At 41.5% G+C, this 21910-nt stretch overlaps 2 protein-coding genes across 3 annotated transcripts in view; both read right to left on the bottom strand.

Annotated features, from left to right (window-relative positions):
* The window catches only part of BEND5 (BEN domain containing 5), a 30842-nt gene extending 14833 nt beyond the window's left edge, over window positions 1–16009 (bottom strand). The window contains exons 1-3 of one of the 2 annotated variants that reach the window (XM_059853860.1): window positions 15697–16009; window positions 2102–2235; window positions 118–487 (exon numbers count right to left, since the gene is read on the bottom strand). In XM_059853860.1, the coding sequence (XP_059709843.1) occupies window positions 118–487; window positions 2102–2235; window positions 15697–15916 (724 nt within the window). In that variant the 5' untranslated portion in view covers window positions 15917–16009. Of the gene's footprint in view, window positions 1–111; window positions 488–2101; window positions 2236–15696 lie in introns of both variants that reach the window. The other variant, XM_059853859.1, reaches the window with a different exon arrangement.
* AGBL4 (AGBL carboxypeptidase 4) overlaps window positions 1–21910 on the bottom strand; it is an 870267-nt gene that overhangs the window by 327934 nt on the left and 520423 nt on the right. The gene's annotated exons all lie outside the window — the stretch shown is intronic.

Genomic DNA, 21910 nt, shown 5'->3' with positions numbered 1-21910 from the left:
CATTCAATGTCCGGTTTAACAACCACTGCTATTCTTCAAATACATTTCCATGACTATTGATCACACCTGCAAAATTCATTCAAACTTGTCCCACTTAAGTCCGGCACTTACCACTACCTAGTCTTAGGAGCAGTACATCCTGGAGCCTCCTGTTCAAGTCTCTGAGCTCTTTCATTTCTGACACGAGTGCCCCATACTCCTTTAGCTTCTTTGCCTGTTGCACAAGCTGTCTCCGTGTTCTCTCAAGCTCCTGTTGAATGTGTCTCATCTCTTCCTGTTGCTGCTGGTAACTCCTCAGCAATTCCTCATAGAGAATCCGAGGAACTACAGCATCGTCCATATTGTTCATGCCTTCTGTAGCCTCCATAAAAGCCTCCTCAGGGCTGGAAGTATTACTGAGACTCATCCCGTTCTGTTTTTCAAGGCGAGCAACAACTGCTTCAATGCTTTTGTGTGTACCTTCACTTTGTTTCCTCCCATCTTGTCTCTGCACGTTACAATCAAAAAACAAATAAATCAGAAGAGTCTTGGGAACTGTTAATATTCTTTTCTTCCAAAACAATAAGACAAAGCCAGTCTGTAAAAATATTTTGCCTAACAGGTTCTTATGGATATAATATGCAGCACAACTAACATGCAGCTGTAACTCAGCTATAAATGCATGTACAAACTTCTGAGGCAGTTAAAGGCCTTCCTGTATTTGTGCAACACTTACAAAGGCAGTGTATACAGGTCACTTGATTCCGTATCATTAATTTCTTTTTGAAAAAGTTGATCTAGATCTCTTTAAAGTTTACCCTTAACATTCAGATTTCTGACAGCAATTGATTTTCTGATAAGCAAGAGAAAGAACGAACTGTGTGCTCCGTTTGTCACCTGTGACGACATCAGAGGTGAAAGCAGCACAGGCACAAAGCTGTTCTGTGAACTGAGGGCTTGTCCTTCCCACACTTTGGGAGACAAAACCTTCACTGACTATCCCTACAGCCCGTTCACCCAACTGCCCGATGCGAGCGACTGAGTTAACACTATCAGCAAACACTGAAAGAGATTTGAAAACACTGAAGCTGGAGACAGAATATATCATCCAGCCTCATCTTCCTTATCAACTGATTCCTTCTATATTAGTACTGCATTGCAGAGGCTTCAGGACCTGGGAACTCTCAGTGGAATTTTACCTTCAGTCATCTGCACAAGCCCTACAAATTGAATCACACCACTTTCCTGGGGCCTGGATAGTGGGATTTAATGTGACAGTACACGTAAAGTCACTAAGTTTTACTGGCCAAATAGGAAAAGGCATTTGAATTTCCAAGCAACTGCAAGGAAAGCAAATGCAGCTCATAGAATAGAGGTGAGAAGCTGACACTATCAAATTCCCATACCACAATCCATGAGTAATGTGGCAGAAAACAAAGTTATTTGATGTTACACCTGCTGCATTCATCTTCTAAAAAAAATTAACAATTAAAAAAAAGTTGGCCCACCACAAGGAAATGTACTAATACCACTCCTGCAGCTGCAAAACACATGAAGCCATAGGGCAGTATCATATTCTGAAGGTTGGCAGACTTTTAAAGAAATAATTTGATATTAAAAAATAAATATATTTCCATAGTGGGTTTCTGGCATTTGAACCAAAAAAGGCAACTGGGAGTTATAATGGAGGGATTCAGTCCTGTCAATTCTCCGTCTCAGTCATAGCTGTACTTGGGCAGTCTCAAAGCACCCTTCCCAATTCCAAACAAGCAGTGAGGAATGTCACAAGTGCCACCAAAAACAGCTGGTACAGCTGAGTACTGGTGACTTTTAAAGCATTTTGAGCCAAAGTGGAAGAGCATTGTTGCATCAGTCCCAGGTGGCAGTTACACTGTGCAGACAGTATACACAGGAAAACGTCTGATTGCACTTAAATCAGGTTTTGAAAACCCATACCCCACCCCCACACACAATGTGACCCAATTTCACCAAACACACTGTTTTAAGGGGATCAAAAGCAAGCCCGGAATTCTTAAGCTAGGATATTCATATATGCCCCAAGCACTTACAAAAAAGATAAAAAAAGGAGAGGAGGGAAAAAAAACCAGAAAGACTTCAGTACCTTACTGTGTCTAAGCTCCACATCTTCTTCCCCATAATCTGTAACTTCCCCAGCTTCTTCTATGTGATTGAGAGAGAGTTTGGGGATTTTAATTTTCTTCTGCATCACACTGTTCTCAAGGTCAGTTTTGTCCTCTAAAACGTATATTAAAAGTAAGGTTTTGTTACATTAATCAGTGTTCTTACTTCCAAATACTACATGACTTAGGCAAGACCAGTTACAAAAACCCAACCTCCCATGCTCCAATCCCCTCATAATACCATGATCAAATTAGTCCATGGTGTAAATCCACTGATGCCCACTGGCAATTCTAGAGTTTCAGCTGGGGATCAGGCTGGCCCAACACACTAATAAATACAGAAAAATGCCAAGCTAAATTCAAGTGATCAAAAGTGTTGATGACTGGCTTGTAACAGCACCAAAGTAAGAGCTGAAGAGGCTATAGATAAAACTTCCTGCATTGCTCTAAATTATGTTTACCAATGGTATTTTCATACTCATAATCCATTGCTGCAGTTCAAACTCTGCTTAGGGTTAAAGTGAAAATAAACTTGGTAATTCATCCCATACTCTAACCATCATCTGTCAGCAGCACAGATCTATTTGCACACATGGCAGATTCTGCTGTTCTGCAAAGTGCAGGGCTGGAAAAGAGAATGTTGCTGGAGAGCTTCAAAGTGCATTACACAAAAGTTGCATAAGAATAAAATCTGTAACAAAATTACTCTGCAACCCTATTTCACTAATTAATTGAATTCATCCTTTTCCTTTAGATACTATTGGCAAAGGCAATAAATATTTATATGAATCTTTGCATCTCGTTAAAAATTTGAAATAAATTATTTTCAAGTCTGTAACATTTTGATGTATCTCAAAATTAGGTATTTAAAAATATTAATCTGAAAATACATTTAAAATATTTTAATATTCCTGAAAAGGTAGAGAGAGGACAGTGAAGCACGAGAACAGTCTCCCAAAATGTGCCAGTGATAGGTAAAATTCTTGCAGAACAGAAAAGGTCTGAGAAGATTCATTTGCTCCTGGCAGTTTCAAGGAGAACTGCATTTAAACTGTTAAGCACTGCCTTCGTACTCTGAGAGCTTATGAACAGGAAAATATTTTGAGTCTTCTGATCCACCTGCAAATTTTATTCTGCAACATGTCCCACGAATGTTTTTGAAAGTGGCAAGGAGGATGGTCCCCATGAGTGCTTAGGTGCATTGACTTTTGCTTTCTCAAATTAGCATCTCTCCACAAGACCTCAAAATGGTTCATATTGACAGTGTAGGAAAGGGAAAGAAAGGTAAATCACTGTTTAATGAGGAGCAAGGCATTCATTAGAAATGAATTACACAGATGAATGCAATTCATTTTGTTACAGATAGAAATGGATCTCTTGTAGGCAAATGGTGATATTACAGCCCAAGGCTATGTAAAAAGAACAGGCAAAGAACATGCAGAATGAGACATTAGACAACCTGAAATGAAACGCAGATGGTAGCAATAAATACTAAGACAGATGCAAAAAGAAACAGATAAACAACAAAAAGCAGCTAGGCTTATTTTAGATCATTCTCCATTCCCCAGAGCATCGTGGATGCTTATCCCAGTAAAACAAAAAGACAATCCAACTGTTTCAGTTTTGAAAAATAAACCCCTATGTTTTCATTTATCTGGAAAATGTAGGTTCATCAGAAAAGTGAGATAAGCCAATTCTAATGCCAGAGAGATGAGAAGAAAATATGGGAGCCCTTCCCAAAAAACCAAATAATACAAACTTCCAGACTAAAGGATAGACTGATGGCTTTTGGTATTTTCTTGGAATTTAAGAATAAATGAATCCATATTGAAAAGGGCAAAAAAATAAAAAAAGAAAACCACCAACATTTTCTGTGTTTATGTATTTTGGGGTATTGGATGGATTGAGGAATCCTTTGCTAAAATATGCTCTCTCAATTTCTTGGAAGAAGAACAGAACATGGATAATGCAGAGCCAGCTTCTCCAGATAGCTTTGCCAAACCATCTTCCACAGGACATGCAGATGACCTCCTTCTTCATTAGAAGAATTCAGATTAGCTTCTGTCCTCTGAAATAACCCTTGGTCTCACAACCAGATGGACACAATCCCTTACTTGACACAGTTAAGAAATGTGTCTGCTGACAACTCACTGAGGTCACCAGAGCCAGAACCACACAGCAACTGGACAGGGACACAAGGTATCCTCCCCATGGCAAGGAAAAGTGACTCTTGAAACAATCAAGGACAGGGGTAACAGAGGAGGAAGTGCCTCTGCAGACTACAGAAGTCGGCAAATACTTCCCAGTGAATAAACCAACATTGAAACAAAAACAATTTGGAAGAACAGTAATATTTATCTTTGATTTTGGCTTTTAAAGTCAATTCAAAATGGTTAATAATACATTCTGCGCACTGAACAACGAAAATGAAAGAAAATACTTAGTTTGGGGTCAAAGAGAACAAATGCAGATGATCTGAATTCTTCATTCTCTCCACTCTCCACTCAATTTCAGTTTGTTTATGAAATTTATGTTTGCAAAACTTCAATGGTTTGGAAGTTTGTTTAGACATCTCCTTATGAATGCTTAGTTTGTACATTGCTGGCATGTAACTATCAACACAGTTCTCTTTCTGCTCATTTGACTTTTTGGTTTTACTGCTTATCTGTACATGAACCAGTAAGATGAAAAAAGGAACTGTTTTCTCCACACAGAAAATTTGAAGAAACAATGAGTTTATATAAGTTAAAGCTCAGGAACTTTCAATGCATTCAGTAAGCAAATAAATGTTCCTCTGCCTTCCAACAACAATACATGTAATATTTTTTTACATATGCTGTGGTCTTTGAAAGCTTATTTATACCTAACACAATCCATCCAGTGTGTTGAATATGAAAAGGCCTTTTGTTCTTTTTCTTTTTTTTTAAAGTGCATTTCTAACCTCTGTTGTCTTCTGCATTAGCTGCAGATAGAGCCAGAAAAATCTCATTCTGAATTTGAGATTAATGCTGGAGTTCTGGCTCTTGTTCTGTAAATATTAATGGAATCTGGGAAGGGGTGGGAGGGAGAGAGTGGAGACTGGGGGAAGGGTAGAAGAAACATGAATATGCATTTTTAGCAGTTCTCCTTAGGATTCTCTGTCTCTTGCTGTGGCAGCAAACAAAAGACAGGTACAAAAGCAAAAAACAACACACGTCATTTTGAGCCAGAAGAAAACCACAATAGGAACCAAATATATGTACAAGCTCCAACTCAGTGCCTGAGGCTACATAAGAGAGAGAAGGGCAGCCTAAAAGCATTGCAACTCAGAGCCTCATTTTGTAACGACCTAAATAATTTGTCTGGACTTTGTTCCCAGTCATTTAAACCTTGCTAGAAGTTAAAAATTACACCTTCCCCAAGGTGGCTATGATCAGCTTGTTATAAAGTTGTGTCTATTGCTTTCCCTAGATATGCAATGAGTGGTTCAGTGATATCAATTACTGAGAACTAGTACTTAACATACTTAATTAGGCACTCATAACAAAATATGCAGAGTGGAATGCAGGATACAAGAATGGATTCCCTCTGTTCTTTAGGAAGGGACATTCTGAAAGACACATGTAAATTAGGAAAAATTGCTTTTGTTCACAGAGAACCTGGTATTCTGTGATTCAAGATAAAGAGCAAAGCATTCTGAAATAACCACGCTCCAAGAAAAGGTCAGACTTGGAGAGATCTTGGCAATCAACTCCTCTGGTACCGAGGCGCAGGGCTCAAGAGCCAGGGCACATGACAGTGTCTCTCCCCATCCAGCCTTCGGGAACGGGCAGTCAGGAAAAAGTGAACTGCTGAGGAATTCCAGAGTGCCTGGGAACACACTTGGCCTCAGCTCAGTGCTCAAAGAAAGAAAAGCCAGAAAAGCAACCCTGCATTTAAAAATCTCTATCAACTAGCAAAGGATAAACTGTTCCTGGAATGCTTTCTTCAATGAGGCCCTCATTTCAGTGTCAGGATGGGTGGATCCAAGCCAAAAGGTAACAGCTTCAAGTCCAGAGGGGAAGGGAACTGAGAAGTTGGTTAAATCCAAGGAGAAATACGTTAGTGCTCTAAAACTGAAAACCCTATTGTGCGATGTAAAATAAAACTATGAAAATCTCAAAGCCCCCTTAAAGTATTCCTTACTTTCTAATTTAGAAATAAGGACTGAACAAACTAATCCCTCCAAAAAAGAGTTCAAATGCTGATTTTTTTCCATCTTTGGAATGAAAGCTGGAAAAATAAAGGAAGAGAGCTCTGCACTCCAAATGGATGAGAGATGGCAGGTCTGGTATCAGTCCAAAGAAGGGGCTTGGCAATGCCATAAATCTTAGAATAATAAAATGAAAGAACCTTGAACAGAATTCGTCCTTCCCCTAAGCCTTCAAAAAAATTCCACTCCTTGTGAAAAATGATATGCTGACAGATGAAAAAACTTACCATCAGCCTTCCCATTTCCAGGCATGTACCCAGCACATATGGACAACACCTGCACAAGATTCCCCACACACTGCTGCACTGAACTGGTTTGGGACTGATTCAGCCAGGTTGCTTCTACAGAGAAGGTAAGATCACCTGCCTGGGCAGGCTGTGCACTGGTTACAGATCAGGAAAAGCAAGAGATGCATAAGAACCAAACAAACACACCAAGCACAACAGGGCATGGATTCCTAAGTGCCACTTACACACAAATAAACAATATTCAGTACTGCTGTGACTGAGAAGGAAAACAGCATGATAATAATAATATTTTTTTTTTTAAAAGCCACCTAGCTTATTTGAAGCTGGAAAAAAAAGAACTATACATTACTTTCTTAGCTAATTTAATGCAAACATTAAAGGAGGACTGGAAGATGAAGAAGAGATGAGATTTCAGAAAATATAATGATCCTGCAGGCTCAGAAGATATTCAGGATACAAAGCAATGTGCTTCACAGGAGTACACTGAGATTATGACCACTACAAAAGAAGAAACTGAGAATGACAGTAACAAACACAGGCCAACAGACAGCAGCAGAAACGCAGAAGTTATTTGAAGAGGACAGGTGCCATCAAAATCAATGCAGCCAAAAAAGGGAGGAGAGTGCAAAAGTGGGGTCAACCAGGTGCTGGCACAGTCAATTGAGGATTTGGATAGTAAAATTTACCCTATTGTTTTGCTCCTTTTTTTTTTTTTTTTTTTGCAGACTAGAGGACAGCTTTGTTGGAAGGACAGAGAAAAATATTCCAGAAATAAACAGTGGGAACAGTGAAAGCATTTCAGAAGTATATTTTGTTGGACATAAAGGTAGAGCTGAGTGTAAGCAACAAAGCAGATGAGAAGTATGTAAGAGACAGCAAAATTTTGGGTTAGGAATGACAAATGAGATTATTCCTCCTCTTGACTCCAAATTCAAGACAAATGGACAAAAATTCTAGGAAAATACACTGGGACATCCTAAGCATAAGCTGAAAAAGATTTCTGCTAAGGGTGTCAGAAAGGGAAGCTGACAGAAAATGTGAGAAAAGTTAGCAATAAAAAGGCAGAGCTGAGAGATGCCATCATCTGGGCTTGTATGACTCCCAAAATTTTAAGAACTGAGTAGTTCTGCAGCACTTCACCAGAAAGAGAAAATGACAGCAACACACAAATGAGTGACTGGAAGGTTGTCTTCAGAGCACAAAGAAGAGTGAGCAAAGAAGTCAGGGAAGAACAACACATCAAGCAGCACTGTGACAGGCAGGGCTGATAAGCACAGGAAGGTGAAGACATGCACTTGAGGAACTGGCCCAAAAGGCTGCTAAATCTTGTGAAGTGAATTTCAATAACGTCTGAAGAATAGGAAACAGGGTGAAAATATTTCTTAATCAAACTGGGGGAAGGCAAGATAAAAAGGTCTTAAACCACTGCTTGACAGGTTTAGAGATGATGGGTAAGAAGGATGATGTGCCAGGAGCCCGAACCAGGACTGCTCACTGAAGATGGAGAGAAAGCCACACCTGCTTCGTACAAAGGCACTAAAGAAGGGAGAGAAATATTAAGGATCCAAAATCCTACAGAAGCAGAGCACAGATTATATAAACCTCTTAAATCCTCTCTGAAGTCCTACATCACGTCTGGCTCTTGCTCATTAATATTTAATACAGTAACACAAGTAAAAGCACAAAGCATGGACCTGCTGCTGTTCTCACAAACTAAAACTAAATAAACAACCTACCATGCCAGCTACTAGCAAGCAAATAATGTTGAGGTCTCAATGCAATTTTTCTTCCAGTGGAACAACTGAGATACCCAGTCTAATTCTGGAAGGAGTGACAGTTATTGATATGGCCACCTATTTGTAGTCAAAGTTCTAATGCTCATGAAGACACTCAATCATTTTGTAACATTCTCCTTTTGCATGTGCTCACTAATCAGCAGATTGTTCAGATCCACAGTCTTGAGTATCAGCCCAGGAACTTTGCTGCAAGAAAAACCTACGTGTATTTTCTTCCTTAATTTCCATTATAAATATAAAATCTATTTTTCAGTTCAGAAGTGAATACAGTCTCATAAAAAATAATTAACCAAAGGCAACACAGCTCAAACTAATACAACAAAAAACAGCCATTATTCTTTGTCAGCGAAACTCTCCCTTTCATTTAACTTTCAGTGATACTAGAACTTGGCTGCAGCACAAACACATGGAGCTGGACAATCAAGTTATGAAAAGACTACTCTGAGAAACAGGAAATAAGGCTCTCTACAACACTGAGCACAGTTTTAATCCTGGATCCAATATTTACTTAAATAGTGACCTTGAATAATTCAAACTTTTCATCTTACTGTCCCCATCTAGCTCATGAAGTGTTGTACAGATTTGTTAATATTTGTACAATACTCTACACATGTCAAACACAAAGGATTACAGCTATTATAGAACAACTCTCTTAATCCTTTCTGAAACAAGTACACTAATACAGCATTACCATCACATTTAAAAGAAACCCTGAAAACAAGCAGGATGTGAAAATGCCATCCTTTACATCTCCCCTCTGCACCTACACACGAAACTCAGCTATGGGCATTACTTTTCAAAAATTGGAACATGACAAATATTTTACAAAAAATATTTATAGCAAAAGCTATGTATTTCTTTACAAGTTCAAAAGCTCATTTAAAGAGATCATCAATCCCAATGACAGCTATAATTTGTCAATCTGCCTGCCCTCACCAGTCCATCTGTATTAGACTGTACAATTGTACTGGGAACAAACCCTGTGATGATTTGATGATCACACAAAGCCAAGGAGATGCTGCCCACGAGCTGTCCAGCAGGTAAAGCAGCAGCCTACAGAGAACACTCCAGGAAGGCTCCACAACATCCCTGCCCAAGGAATATGCTTACTATAGAAACAGAGGGTAGATTCATGCATTTTTCAGCTTCCATACAAAAAATGACAATGTGGTTCAGCCTCTACTATTTTTAAAGGAATTCTTTAAAAAACACAAATAATCGACTGACTGGCACTTAAGCAATACACTGGAAAAAATGTTTTACTGTTAAATTATGAAAACAAAAACATTAAGTTACATTTTCTCCCTTTTCACTCCCTTGCAAATTTTAGCATATTTTAATTAGTTTTAGTTACCATAGCTACCATAACCATACTATCTTTGAAGTTGATTTTATTAAAATCCTGAATTTCATGTTTTTATTGTGTGCTAGCTGAGCTTATACAACATTTACAAGTGTAAGTGATGTTAAGTGGTGCAACATAATACTAAGACTATGAAAAACAACAATAGTGTAGGTCACCTGTATATCTTTATGTCACAAAAATAAATTAGATTATTTCTGACTATTAAGGTACAGCAAAAAGGAAACGTGACTGAGGAACAAGCAGGTCAGTTGAGAAGGGTTAAAGACAAACAAACAAAAAAATGTATATTCAGCATAAGCAGAGTAATACAGGAAATGAGGAAATTAAATATACGTCCAAAATCTTTTTGCACAGATAAATCATAGCCTTTTAATCAATTTTTACTGACATTTTAGCCTGCTGATGACATCACCACTCTCATTAGGCTTACTCCAAATCACTACCTAGAAGTTACAGTTTTAAAAATTCCAAAATTTTTTTGCTGTTGCCATTTAGCTTTGTGTCAATGTGCCACAATAAGGCTTCAACACTGAACAAACAGAAACGACACCAAAAAGACCCCACAAAATTGTACCTTTGTGGAAGTCCTTTATATCTCAGAGATGGTCCTACACTAGAATATAGAAGAAGGGAAAAAACTCCTCCACTCTTCATCTTACATGAGTTAAAAATAAACCAGAAATGGATCAAATACAAAATGAGTGTGAAATTTAGCTTTAAATATTTTTCATGAATACTGCCACACTTGGGTTCAGGACTATATTTAGGAGTGTGAAGTAGTTGGTTACTCTGTTACAGAAAATGATTTGCTAAACCTCTGTGTCCAGCCATCTCTTTTACCTGCTGAAAAGGTAAAAACACAGCAGTAGCACATCAGCTAAGGGTGACAAAGTAGGCCATGCACGTCAAATATCAGAGTAAAAATTTAAAAAATGAAAAATAAGCTATTCTGAACAAGGTTACTTCAGCACTGCCTGAACTGCTGGGCTTAGTTTCTCTCAATAACTGGAGTGGGCCCTTGGCATGGCAAGACCTGCACAGGCACAGGAGATGACACCACCGTTAGGGACAGCTGGACTTGCTGCTCAAGGGCAGCAACACAACAGCTCATCCCAAGTACTCCCAAACTAGTCCAGGAAAAATCAAACAAATTAAAAAGAGCCTGTGAGGAACCACTACCAGTACTGGGAGGTTTCTCACAACCTCTTCCCGGCACTTTTTTAATCAGAACAACCCTTGGGATCATCTGAGAAGAACCTGCAGGTGCTTTGACATTTTTCCTGGTGCCATTTCTCCCCAGGTCTCTGTCACACACCATACAAGCAATGCATCCCAGCAGGGGACAGGCCCAGAACAAAGAGTCAGCTGTCCCTACCACAATGGTTCATTCACCCCACTGACTGCCCTGGGAAAGGAAATGGGACATATGGAGCATGCAGGAACATGGGATGGAGCATGGAGACAGTGGCCACAGCCAGGACCGGCTTTAGGTACTACCCAGGCTGAATGATGCAAGAAGGAAAATCCTCAGAGAAGCCCAAGACTACAAAAATAATAAAAGCTTGGACTTAAGTATTACACATCAAGACAACTTCCTGACCTAAATTTTGTATATTCTTGATATTATCTAAAATCTCTTATTGTCAAATTCTGGAACATGTGAAAAATTTGCAAAGGGTCTTTCCTCCATGAACTTTCCATAGCAAAGAAGCTTGGACTCACACTAAGAAGTTGAAACACACTCAACCTTACTCAAAACTCAGCTCTAGAATCATCTAAAATCTTTCTATGAACAGATATTTTACATCCTTCTGAAATACACAGTAACATCTCACCATGAGCTGCTTAAAACAACAACAACAAAAAAAATCACATAACCTACTCCAATAAAAAGTGGAGCATAACATTTTACAAAGGGGCAAGAAAGGATAGGGATGCACCAGGTATTAACACATTTGCTGGGGCAGCTAAGGAATTGCTGTGAGAATCTGACAGAGATATGTTTGCTATGAAAGTGTGGGTGGGAAATGTTGAGGGCAGCAGCTAGAGAGCACAATTATTTACTGTAGTCAGGAAAGAACACCTCCTAGGAGAAGACAGTCATTATTAACTTGTTAACAAACATAGCCTGAAGTAGGGAACTTTTAGAAGTCTCTGAAACTCAATTCATTCCACCTAATATTCATCACCTAGAAAAGAAAGAAAAAGCTCCAATGGAATCATCTAAAGATCATGCTGCTATAAGATGCATATGCTCAGAGATAACATTCTGCTAATGACTATTAGACAAGTGTGGAAAAGTTGCAAGTGGCATATGTGTATCAAGGAGAGGGACCAGAAAAAACAGCCTTGGAGCATTTTGAGGAGAGGACAGAAAAGAAGAAAATGGAAGAGTGTAGATTATCAGGAAGACAGACCCAAGATCTTCCTGAAAAGCTGCCTGATATTTTTGTATTCTCAACAAGACAGACCAGCAAATGTCACCTCAAGACTGCTCTGTAGTCAAACTCCAGTCTGCTGAGCTCCATCTTCCATTCAAGAGGCAAGGAAAATTATTCCTTTATTAGTACATAGCATCAGCTGCTGCTAGCCAAATGGTGAACTTGTTAAGGCAAGGACATTGACTTTAATATGCTTCCTGTGGCTGGAAGGTCTAGAACTATCTGAGTCAGGTCAACCTTTCTGGTTTGAGCCCTAGTCTTTGGCTAATTTTTGATAAAGTGGAAGGTTCCCAGGCCAACACATCCCAGCAGTCTCAGCAGCTCCCAATCAGGCACACAGGGACACAAGGGAAGGCACAGCTGCTCAGAGTTCATCTACAGCTCTCCTCTAACACTATGACACTACTCACCACAGAATAAAAGACAACAGCATTTTTCTTCACAACATACCAAGTCTCCCACAATTACCTGATGATCTGAGCATGTCCCTACACACTTCACTCTTTTATTTTTCCTTTTTGAACTTATGACGCCTTTACAGCAACGCTCTCTGCCCTGCAGAAACAATATCCCTCACAACTGCATTGGCTTCCAACCATCCAACCTCAGCACAAATGATCAAAGAATTCCTTCTAGACTCTCTCAAAAGAGGACAATTGTTTTATGAACCCCTCACACAACCAGTGCTTCAATAAAGCTTTGCATTATGGGCATAAACCTGTATTTAGGCCTGTGTGAATTCCTACATTACAAGAGTAATGTTTGAAAGGCATCAAAATTTGTTTAGACTTAATAGGAAAGGAAAACCCTTTTCAAAAGAAAAAAAATATTACTATGTGTCTTATATCTGTGTTCTTTCTTTCCTTCTTTTCTTCAAATTGCTAGAAAGGAAAAACAAATGGATCTTTTTATCAAACTATGTCTAATTTCCACTGCATGGACAGTGTTTGATCAGGAAAATATATATAAAAAGCTAGAACTTTGCTTATTTGAGCAGCTTTACATGCAAGAAAATTGGTCACCATTCAAACTGTAAAAGAACACTTTGCAGGCTCAAAAAAAAACATTTCCCCCTCTTATTCTTTCTGGTTGTCTATTCAATTTAATATCTGCAGCATAACTTTGATCCTGACACCCCTTCCTAGAGGGGAATTCTTGGACCAAAGCAGTAAACCCTTAAAGTCATCAATGTATGGTTTGAGCAGTTAAGGGTTCCTTCCAAAAAATTCAAAAATCAACTACCCATATTTTAAATATAAAAGCAACTTCATAAACATTATTTACCTTATTACTAAGATAGGCTGAAAACCTTTGGAATTAGAAGTTCTGTACTGGTTTGTGAAACGTTACTGCAGACTTGCAAAATGATTTTAAACTAAATAAGCAGTTTGTATAACATTACACTTGCAATGTTTGCCACAAAAACTTGTCATGATCTGAGTTGGTCACTATAAAGCAAGAATTGTGCTATGATGTCTTCATGGAAGACCACGTTTTCTGTCCAAGGTTTTTAACCACAATAAAAACAAACACCAGTATTAACATTCTGGGGAGAAATGACAACCTTAGAAGTGACCCTTGGTATATGACTTCTGTTGAATTCACCTAAGGTATCCTTACATGGAACAGGGTGGAAGAAGTAAAGAAGTAAAGACTCATTTGGAGTACAAGTGAGAAGTTTTCCAAGAATGCAAAACACAGATCTAGTCAGAATATATTGAGATTTGAGAGCTGTAATAAAGACAGCTGTGTGTTTCCTTGTGTTCCTGGCTCAAGAGCAGAATTTCCTGTAGAAATTAGAATCTCTGGAGAGCAACTAGCGCAAATCACTGATACAGGTAACAAGTCCTGTTCTCTGAAGGAAACAGTGTATATCAGTTTGTTCTGGTTCAAGATACATGAAACAAAGAGAAATTGTACAGAAAAATTCAGGAGGGCACATCTTGGGCAGACACAGGCTCTGCCTGGAACAAGGGACTAGCAAAAATAAGCACTTGCTGCTGGAAAACTGAGGCAACCTGGTGGGCTCAACATATGAGCAAAGAGTCTATTTCCAAATATTTCTCTGGAGCACTTCAGCTGTGTTGAGACAGAGAGGAGGAACTGAAAGGGCACTGCTGCTGCAGGTCCCCAGTGGGACAGAGGAAGGTGAAGTGCAACGGGATGCTGCCTGTAGGAAGAGGCCATGCAAACCCTGGACACTGGAATTGTTGTCTTCCATGGATCTGACAGGGAACCTGCAAGAAACACTTCACATACACTCCTCTGCTACAGACAGGACAGCCAAAACATGAGCTGGCACAGGACAATAAAAACTTACCAGGAGAATCCACTCCTCTGCCTAACTAGTTCTCCTGAACTTCTGGAGTTGCAAATACTCAGAAACTGGAAAAGCTTTGCAGGGAACTGATGTTTGGATGTTCTTGGTTCTTTTGAGATATTTGTTTATGGCCAATACTAGAAACAGGATAATGGCAAAAGTCACTGGCTGAGCCAGGAACAAACTGGGCCACCACCAGTCTAAACGGGCTCAGGAACAGCTAACTTCTAAAAATGAAATTAGAAAATTATCAGTTTTAGGTGGCTTTAACACCAAGTTACTCTGTTTAGACATCAGAGCTCAGCACTGCCTTCTAAGAGCTCAACACCAAACAAAAGAGTTTCTTTAGCCCATTCCATATTTGGGGAAATAGACATAACCAGTACTTCGTCCAAACTGAAAAAGTCAGGATAAGAACCCAGTGTCCTCTTTGCTGCCCAGACTGACATTTCAAATGGTCATTAAACTCTTTCAAAAGCCGATTGGGCAAGTCCACACTAACCAGCAATTTGCTATAACCACCAAACTTCCTTTCCATGTCAACTATGACTATGGCAGCGAGGGAACTTACACAAAGTCTTCAAGGAAACACTCTGCCAGAGTCACTATCTGGGAGCAATGTACTAACAGCACTATCTCGCCAGGGCTGCACACCTTCAGATGGCCAAAATACGAGGTTATTTCCTAGTATATATTTGAATTGGTCCCCTTAGCTGGGAGACATCTGTTATCTTTAAACACGAAAGAAACCAAACGCAGCAAGCCCACGTTTAACAAGAGCAGTACCTGGAGGTCTGGTTCCACTATTCCCTTCCAATTGGTGAAGTCACTTAAACTAACAAAGCGGACATAAAACAGCACCCCTCAAAACTGGCAACAACTGCAAAGGTACACAAATGACTCCATGCACTATAAATAAGCCGTAGACGAAAACCTAAACTTTTTTTTTTTTTCTTTTTTTTCTTCAGTCTCCACCGCTCCCCTCCCCGGGTACTGCGGGGGGCATCACGGGGTGGGTCGCGGTTATTTTGGAAACCGAGCCTTGGTCCCCCTCCCCGGACCCGGGGCCGCTCGGAGCTGCCCCTCCCCACCCCCGGCCCTCGCCCCCTTCCCTCCTTCCCTCAGCGGGGAGGGGGCGGCATCGCCCCCCCGCCGCGGCCCGGCCCGCCCTCACCTGCCAGCGCCAGGATCTGGGCCTTGTGCAGCAGCAGGCGGTCGCCCCACTCGCCGGGGCTCTCGTCGTCCTCGTCCGCCGCCTCCTCGGGGTTGCGGTACACGGTGTAGACCTTCTGGTTGTCGAAGTCCTGCTGGGAGGTGGGGCTGAAGTCCCGCACGCGGGACACGGGCAGCGCGTAGCACACGTTGTCCTCCAGGAACCGCACGAACGCGTACATGGTGCGGGGCGGCCGCGCGGCTCCGCGCCCGCCGCCGTATTGTTCCTGCGGCCGCCTCTGCGCTCGGCTGAGCGGGCCTGGCCGCGCCGCCCGCCGGGCCCCAGACGGCGCCGGCCAGGCGCGAGCAATCCAGCGCGGAGCGACGCGAGCGGGGCGGGCCCGGGCGGGGGCAGCGGGAGCGGCCGCGGCCCCGCTCGGTGCCCGCCGCAAACAGCGCCGTACACAGCGCCCCGCTCGGCCCCTGCCCCGCTCGGTGCCCGCCGCAAACAGCGCCCCGCTCGGCCCCGTACGGCCCCTGCCCCGCTCGGTGCCCGCCGCCCACAGCGCCCCACTCGGCCCCGGCCCGCCGCAAAGAGCGCCTCACACAAACAGCGCCCCTCTCTGCCCCTCACGGCCCCCCGCCCTGCCTGCCGCCACCCTGCGGGGCACACGGCCCGCACTGCCCCGGCACCTCCGCCGGGGACACGGGTCCCGCCTCCCCCGTCCCGACCCCCGGCCGAGCTCGGCCCCAGGAAGGACCTCGGGAAGGTGTTTTTGCCCCCAAGCTGAGAATTCCGTACACGTGTGCCGCAGAAGGAGGCTTTGTTCCAGAGAATCATGGAGTGATTTGTGGTGGAAGAGGCCTTAAAGATCGTCTCGTTCCAGCCAGCTGCCCCGAACAGGGACAGCTTCCACTGGACCAAGTTCTCCATCCAACCTGGCCTTGAGCACTTCCGGGGGTGGGCAATCCATGACTGCCCTGGACAGCCTGAACCACCCTGACCACCCTAAAGAATTTTTTCCTGATAGCCAATGTAAACCCGCACTCTTTCAATTTGAAGCTCTTCCCCTTTGTCCTGTCACTACACGCTCTGGTAATAAGTCTCTCCTCATCTTTCCTCTTAAGTCCCTTTCAGGTGCTACAAGACCATAGTAAGGTCACCCTGAAGCCTTCTCCAGGCTGAACAATCCCGATTCTCTCAATCTTTCCTCCTTGGAGAGGTGCTCCATTGCTCTGGTCACCTTTGGAGGAGAAACAGAGGGGTGACACAGTGGGATTTGTTTTGAGGGCCAGGGCAGAGCCAGCGAGTACAGGGAAAAGGGGAAATAGACATAACCAGGAGGGACCTGTGTGAGGAGAGTGGGTCCTTCCTGGGCTGACAACACCACACAGAACCCCACACTCATCTGCCACTTGGCAACAGCACTTGAGCATCAGCTTTTACATGAAGGTCCTCATGGTAATGCAGAATCACCTGCACTCCATCATTCCGTGCCCTGGGGGTTGCTGGAGGAGCACAAAGCTCCCTTGTCCTCTCCCAAAAGAGCACAGAGAGCTGAGAAATGCTGTGCAGGTGTGTCAGAACAAGTCTTAGAGATGGCAAAAGTTTTATCACGAATTCTCAAACTTTTGGAGATTCTTAGATACAAAGTATGAATGTTTTGTGATTCCCCTATGAAAGGTAATGTGGCAAAATTGCTCATGGTTCAGAGCAAACTCATACTGCTGTTGTTAGTCCTGAGATCTGTTTTACCCAACCAGACTTAGGAACAGGACAATCACATGGGGAGAATTATTTAATGTAAAAATAGGAAAAAAAAATTAAATCACAGAATGAGTATGAGAGAGGGGCATCACCAGTTTTTTTGTTTGCAAAACACCAACACAAAATGAAACCAAAATATATCATCTTTGTGGGTTTTCATATCCCTGGGCATTTGCAGTCCTATCTGTGCCCATTGCACTGAGTAAAACCACACTGCACTTGTTTTTCCTGGTTATCTTTTATAAACTTCCTCCTACATGGGCTCAGACCACAAGCTGGAAAACATGGAGTTTGGTTCTGACTGAGCACTGGCACAGGTTCCCAGAGCTGGTGGAGTTTCCGTCTTTGGAAACTCAAAACCATCTGGACTTGGTCTTGGGCAACCCCTTGAGCAGGAGCTGGATTAGGTGAGCTCCTGAGGCCTCTCCCAACCTCAGCCATTCTGTGACACTGCCAGAAACTTTTGGTTGTGCCCAGCAGAAGTCTGTCTATCTTAAACAGCACACGAAAACATAAGGAATCTATACAGGTGTAGTTAAGCCAATGTAAGTATTTCACCAACAAGCTGCAAACTTCCCATACAGTAATGGCAGCTTTATTATTTTAGCAATTACAGAGTTTTGCAAATACTCCAGTTTAAGATTGGGGATTTAAATGGCAGTACTTTATGTTAACAATAAAGTATTGCCAGACTCGTGTGTAATTACAGGCAAATATAACTCTGCTACAAAGTATGGATGACAAATGTATTCTAGTAGCAAGTCTGCAAGGGAAATGAAATTCCAGCAAGGATTGTGTTGCTGATCAAACAATACCAGCTGCTGTATCACTGCTGTCTCCTCTACCTTGTGTTACAGTGGGGTACAGGGAGCTGCAGAGAGATGACAGGACAGGCTGATTGCTGGAATTACTCCATGGACACTGGTAAAATTTCATGAAGGACAATTTTGTTCCACTAAGTTCAGTGGCCAGTGAAGGATTGGGTAGACTGCCTCCTGCCAGGACTGTATTCCCTCCACAGCTGAATTCTATTAGGGGTGTGTAAGGCTGCTGTCCAGGGAAAGGAACTCAGAGCAATGGTAAAACTAGAAATAAAAGGAAACAAAGAGAAGGTCAGGACTCAAAAATTAGTTTCAGTTGGAAGGGAAGAGATCTCTTTGGGTACGAAGGATGGCTGGGTAATTTGTCCCGATGAAAGGAAACCAAAAGGCGTCATGTGAAGCAGCTAGCATCATAGTGGGTTTGTTGGTTGATTTGTTTGGGCAAAACACTCTAAACTGGCGTCTGCAATATTTTATGTTTGAATATTCAGTTATAGCAAAGACTGTGAAGATTTTTGCATCAGCAGCAAAAAAATAAAAGGTCTCAAATCCTTTAGGCAGGCTGTTTCACAGTTCTCCACTGAAGGACGTTTTTGGGAACAGATAAGGGTCGGGATGATAAATGCATGTTTACTCTTGGTCCCTTGCACGCACGTTGAGCCAGAAGGCATTATAATGCTAAAGAATTAATAATGATTGCATACATTTTTTCTTCTGCCTACAAGGAACAGTGTTAATTTCTGGCTTTAAAATCTATAAATAATCTGCACAGAATAGCTGTGAAGCTGAGGAAAAATCCATTAAAGCAGTGAATGTCACTTGTCACTCCTGTCTTTTGGACATTTCCCATTTCTACTAATGGTTGGCCAGCTTTAACACAGAGTTGAGCTTGAAGTTTAAAGGTGCAGAGCTATTTTAAAGGTGTAGATTTAAAAACTCATTGTAAAGGGAATTACTGGAACCTTACTGGATTTAAATCCTCGAGCCAGTTCAGCCTTTTAGAAACAGCACAGCCCTGCTGAGAAGTAAATTGTTGTACTTTCAAAATGCAAATGAAGCCTCAGCTGAGAAAGTAATACTGTCACTCCAAGAGTGGAAAAACCACAAAACACAGTCCCAGCCCTTGTGGGACTCCTGAGTGGCTCTTTCTTGGAACACTACTTATATTGTGCTGGTGTTATTTTTCTTGAAAAGTAAAAAAAGCATTCAAGCAAAAGCAGATGTCCGCAGCTTTCATGTGCACTCTGTGTTTTCACTTAAAGATACAAAATGAAAAGCTAATAGTTCCAATAAAAGTTAGGCAGGTGCCAAATCTCTTTCCCCAGCAAAACATTAAAATTAGGCTCATCATTCACATTATTGCATATTTAGTACCAAATTCTCAAAGGACACCATATTGACTTTAAATCTGCTAAAGAAGAAATTCCCATTTTCTTTTACTGTCCCAGTGGAGGTGCTTCACTACCACCTGTCTCTTCAGCAGTAACCATACATTGGACTACTAGGAATCCCTACACATTGAATATGTGGTTTAGAAAACTATTGTTTTCTTGTGGATTTATTTGTCCTCCAGGTAGTGCATTTCTTACACAATTGTTTTCAAGCTCAAATATACCTTGAAGGAAAGATATATTCACAGTTTTTTGGGTAACGCTGTATCGGAACAATGGCATTAGAAGTTATACAGGTTAAAGAAGAGGTCAGCTAACAGGCACAAGAACTAAAGACTGTTCAAAGGTTTATATTTGTTCAGGCACACAATATACTCACAGTCTGGCTAATTTTTATGAAGAATATGATCAGTAGAGTTGTCAGAAGACACTTCCATTCCATGGTTTGCATTTTTTATCATACAAGGCATGACAAAGCCATTTCCATGTATAACTGTATTTTCCTTTGAACAAAGTCATGTACAGCTTCTAGGTGTTTTGAGAGAGAGGGTGGTTGGAAGGAGGGAATCTACTATCCAGATGGAGCATTCCAGAGGGTTGTTCTCATCTGTATTTTAAAATAAATTTTAACTCTTGAGACACTGTCACCACACTGTGCTTTCAGCATCACAGTGATTACATATAAAAATACAAAAAAACCAAAAAAAAAAGTCCTGTTCCTGTGTGATCCTAGAAGATGGATAAGAAAATATTTTTCTCAATATATTATTGAGAAGCACTCCGTTACCAAGAGTAAGGGAACCTAGATTACACAGATAAATTCTGAAGATTTCATCTTTTGAGATCTATGGCCTTAAACCATCCTCAGTCCCAATTCCTCAGAGTGATCTAACTTTTCTCAGGACTGTGGATACTAGTCAATCATCTTTTACAGTAAACTCTCACACCCTCACAGAATATTCTTTCAAAGAAATGAAACCCAGGGCACATCTCATGGATCCATTCGCACAGGAGACACTTATTTCCCAGCTGGTGCATTCTGTAGCATGAAAAGGTAACGATTAAGCCAAAGTGTCCACAGGAGAAGGCACTTTTCTCACTGTTAATGACTGGCTGGAGAAACCAAGGACCAAAGAAAAAGCCAGACAGTCATTAACTGCTAAAAATTCCTGACCTAAAGGTCATTATTACTATTATAAAATTGGAAAATAAAAAAGTAATTATTGTCTTTGGGATTTTATATGTATTAAAAAAATAAAATTCCAGTGTCTGTTGCTGTGGACACTGGTCTGTAAGGTACTTATCTTTCCCATTCTGGCAGGCTATGCAATGGATAGATCTGGGACTGGCAACCCTTCAGGAATGTGTGCCAGACTGTATTTTCCTCTTCCAAATTACAGGTTAAACGTGCCCACAGAAAGTCAACAGGAACCAGGAGACGCTGCCAGTCGGCACCAGCTCTCCTCGGTGAGAGCAGCAATTCCCCCACCCTCACCCACCCCTCTCCGGGAGCTGCAAATGACTCTCAAACATCGTGTCTTTCAGCTCCTACCCTCACGTACACCATTCCAAATCTTGCTAAATGCCATCTTTTGCACTCAGGTAAAATGCTGTTTTCCATGTGATAAACTCCTTTCCTGTGAGGAAGCCCTGTGTGAGCTGACTCGTGCATGGACTCACCTGTAAAACGCGTCCTTCAGGTGCCATTGCCACCGTCTGTAAAAACCGCTCTGGAGACGATATTGCTCTTGCAGCCCAAATGATCTTTATTGCTACTACCATCCGCTGATGGCTTCAGCCTATATATTTTCACTCTAACTGGAAATTTTATTTGAGATTCGCCCTTTCCTATTATAAACCAGACTTCCCCCTGACTTTTGACAGGCGTTTTACTAATATGACTCTAAAAGTAGCTTTACATACATAGATTTTGCACCACCGCAAGAATTTGATTCCTTCTGCGCTTCAGGTGAAAAAGTGACTTTCTTTTGGCAAAGACTAAAGTCTTTTTGTAACCTTTGGGCTTCAGTATAAAATAACATTACTAGACACAGCCTGTAATGATGTTCTGGTTCAGACACATCCTCTAAGATGATATTAATGACCCTTTTTTGTAATATTTTCATTTTGGTTTTCTATTTTCACATCTGTATAGCACTGTTCTGTCTTGAACGAGCATTTATGTCTCATACTAATGGGGAAAATTATCCTGCAGCCCTTTTCTGCAGAGACCTATTCTGATTGAGAGGTTCATAC

The sequence above is a fragment of the Haemorhous mexicanus genome, chromosome 9 (assembly GCF_027477595.1).
Source record: "Haemorhous mexicanus isolate bHaeMex1 chromosome 9, bHaeMex1.pri, whole genome shotgun sequence".
Lineage (NCBI taxonomy): Eukaryota > Metazoa > Chordata > Aves > Passeriformes > Fringillidae > Haemorhous > Haemorhous mexicanus.
Note: the sequence above shows the minus strand (reverse complement) of the source record. Positions and strands in the feature narration are given on the sequence as shown.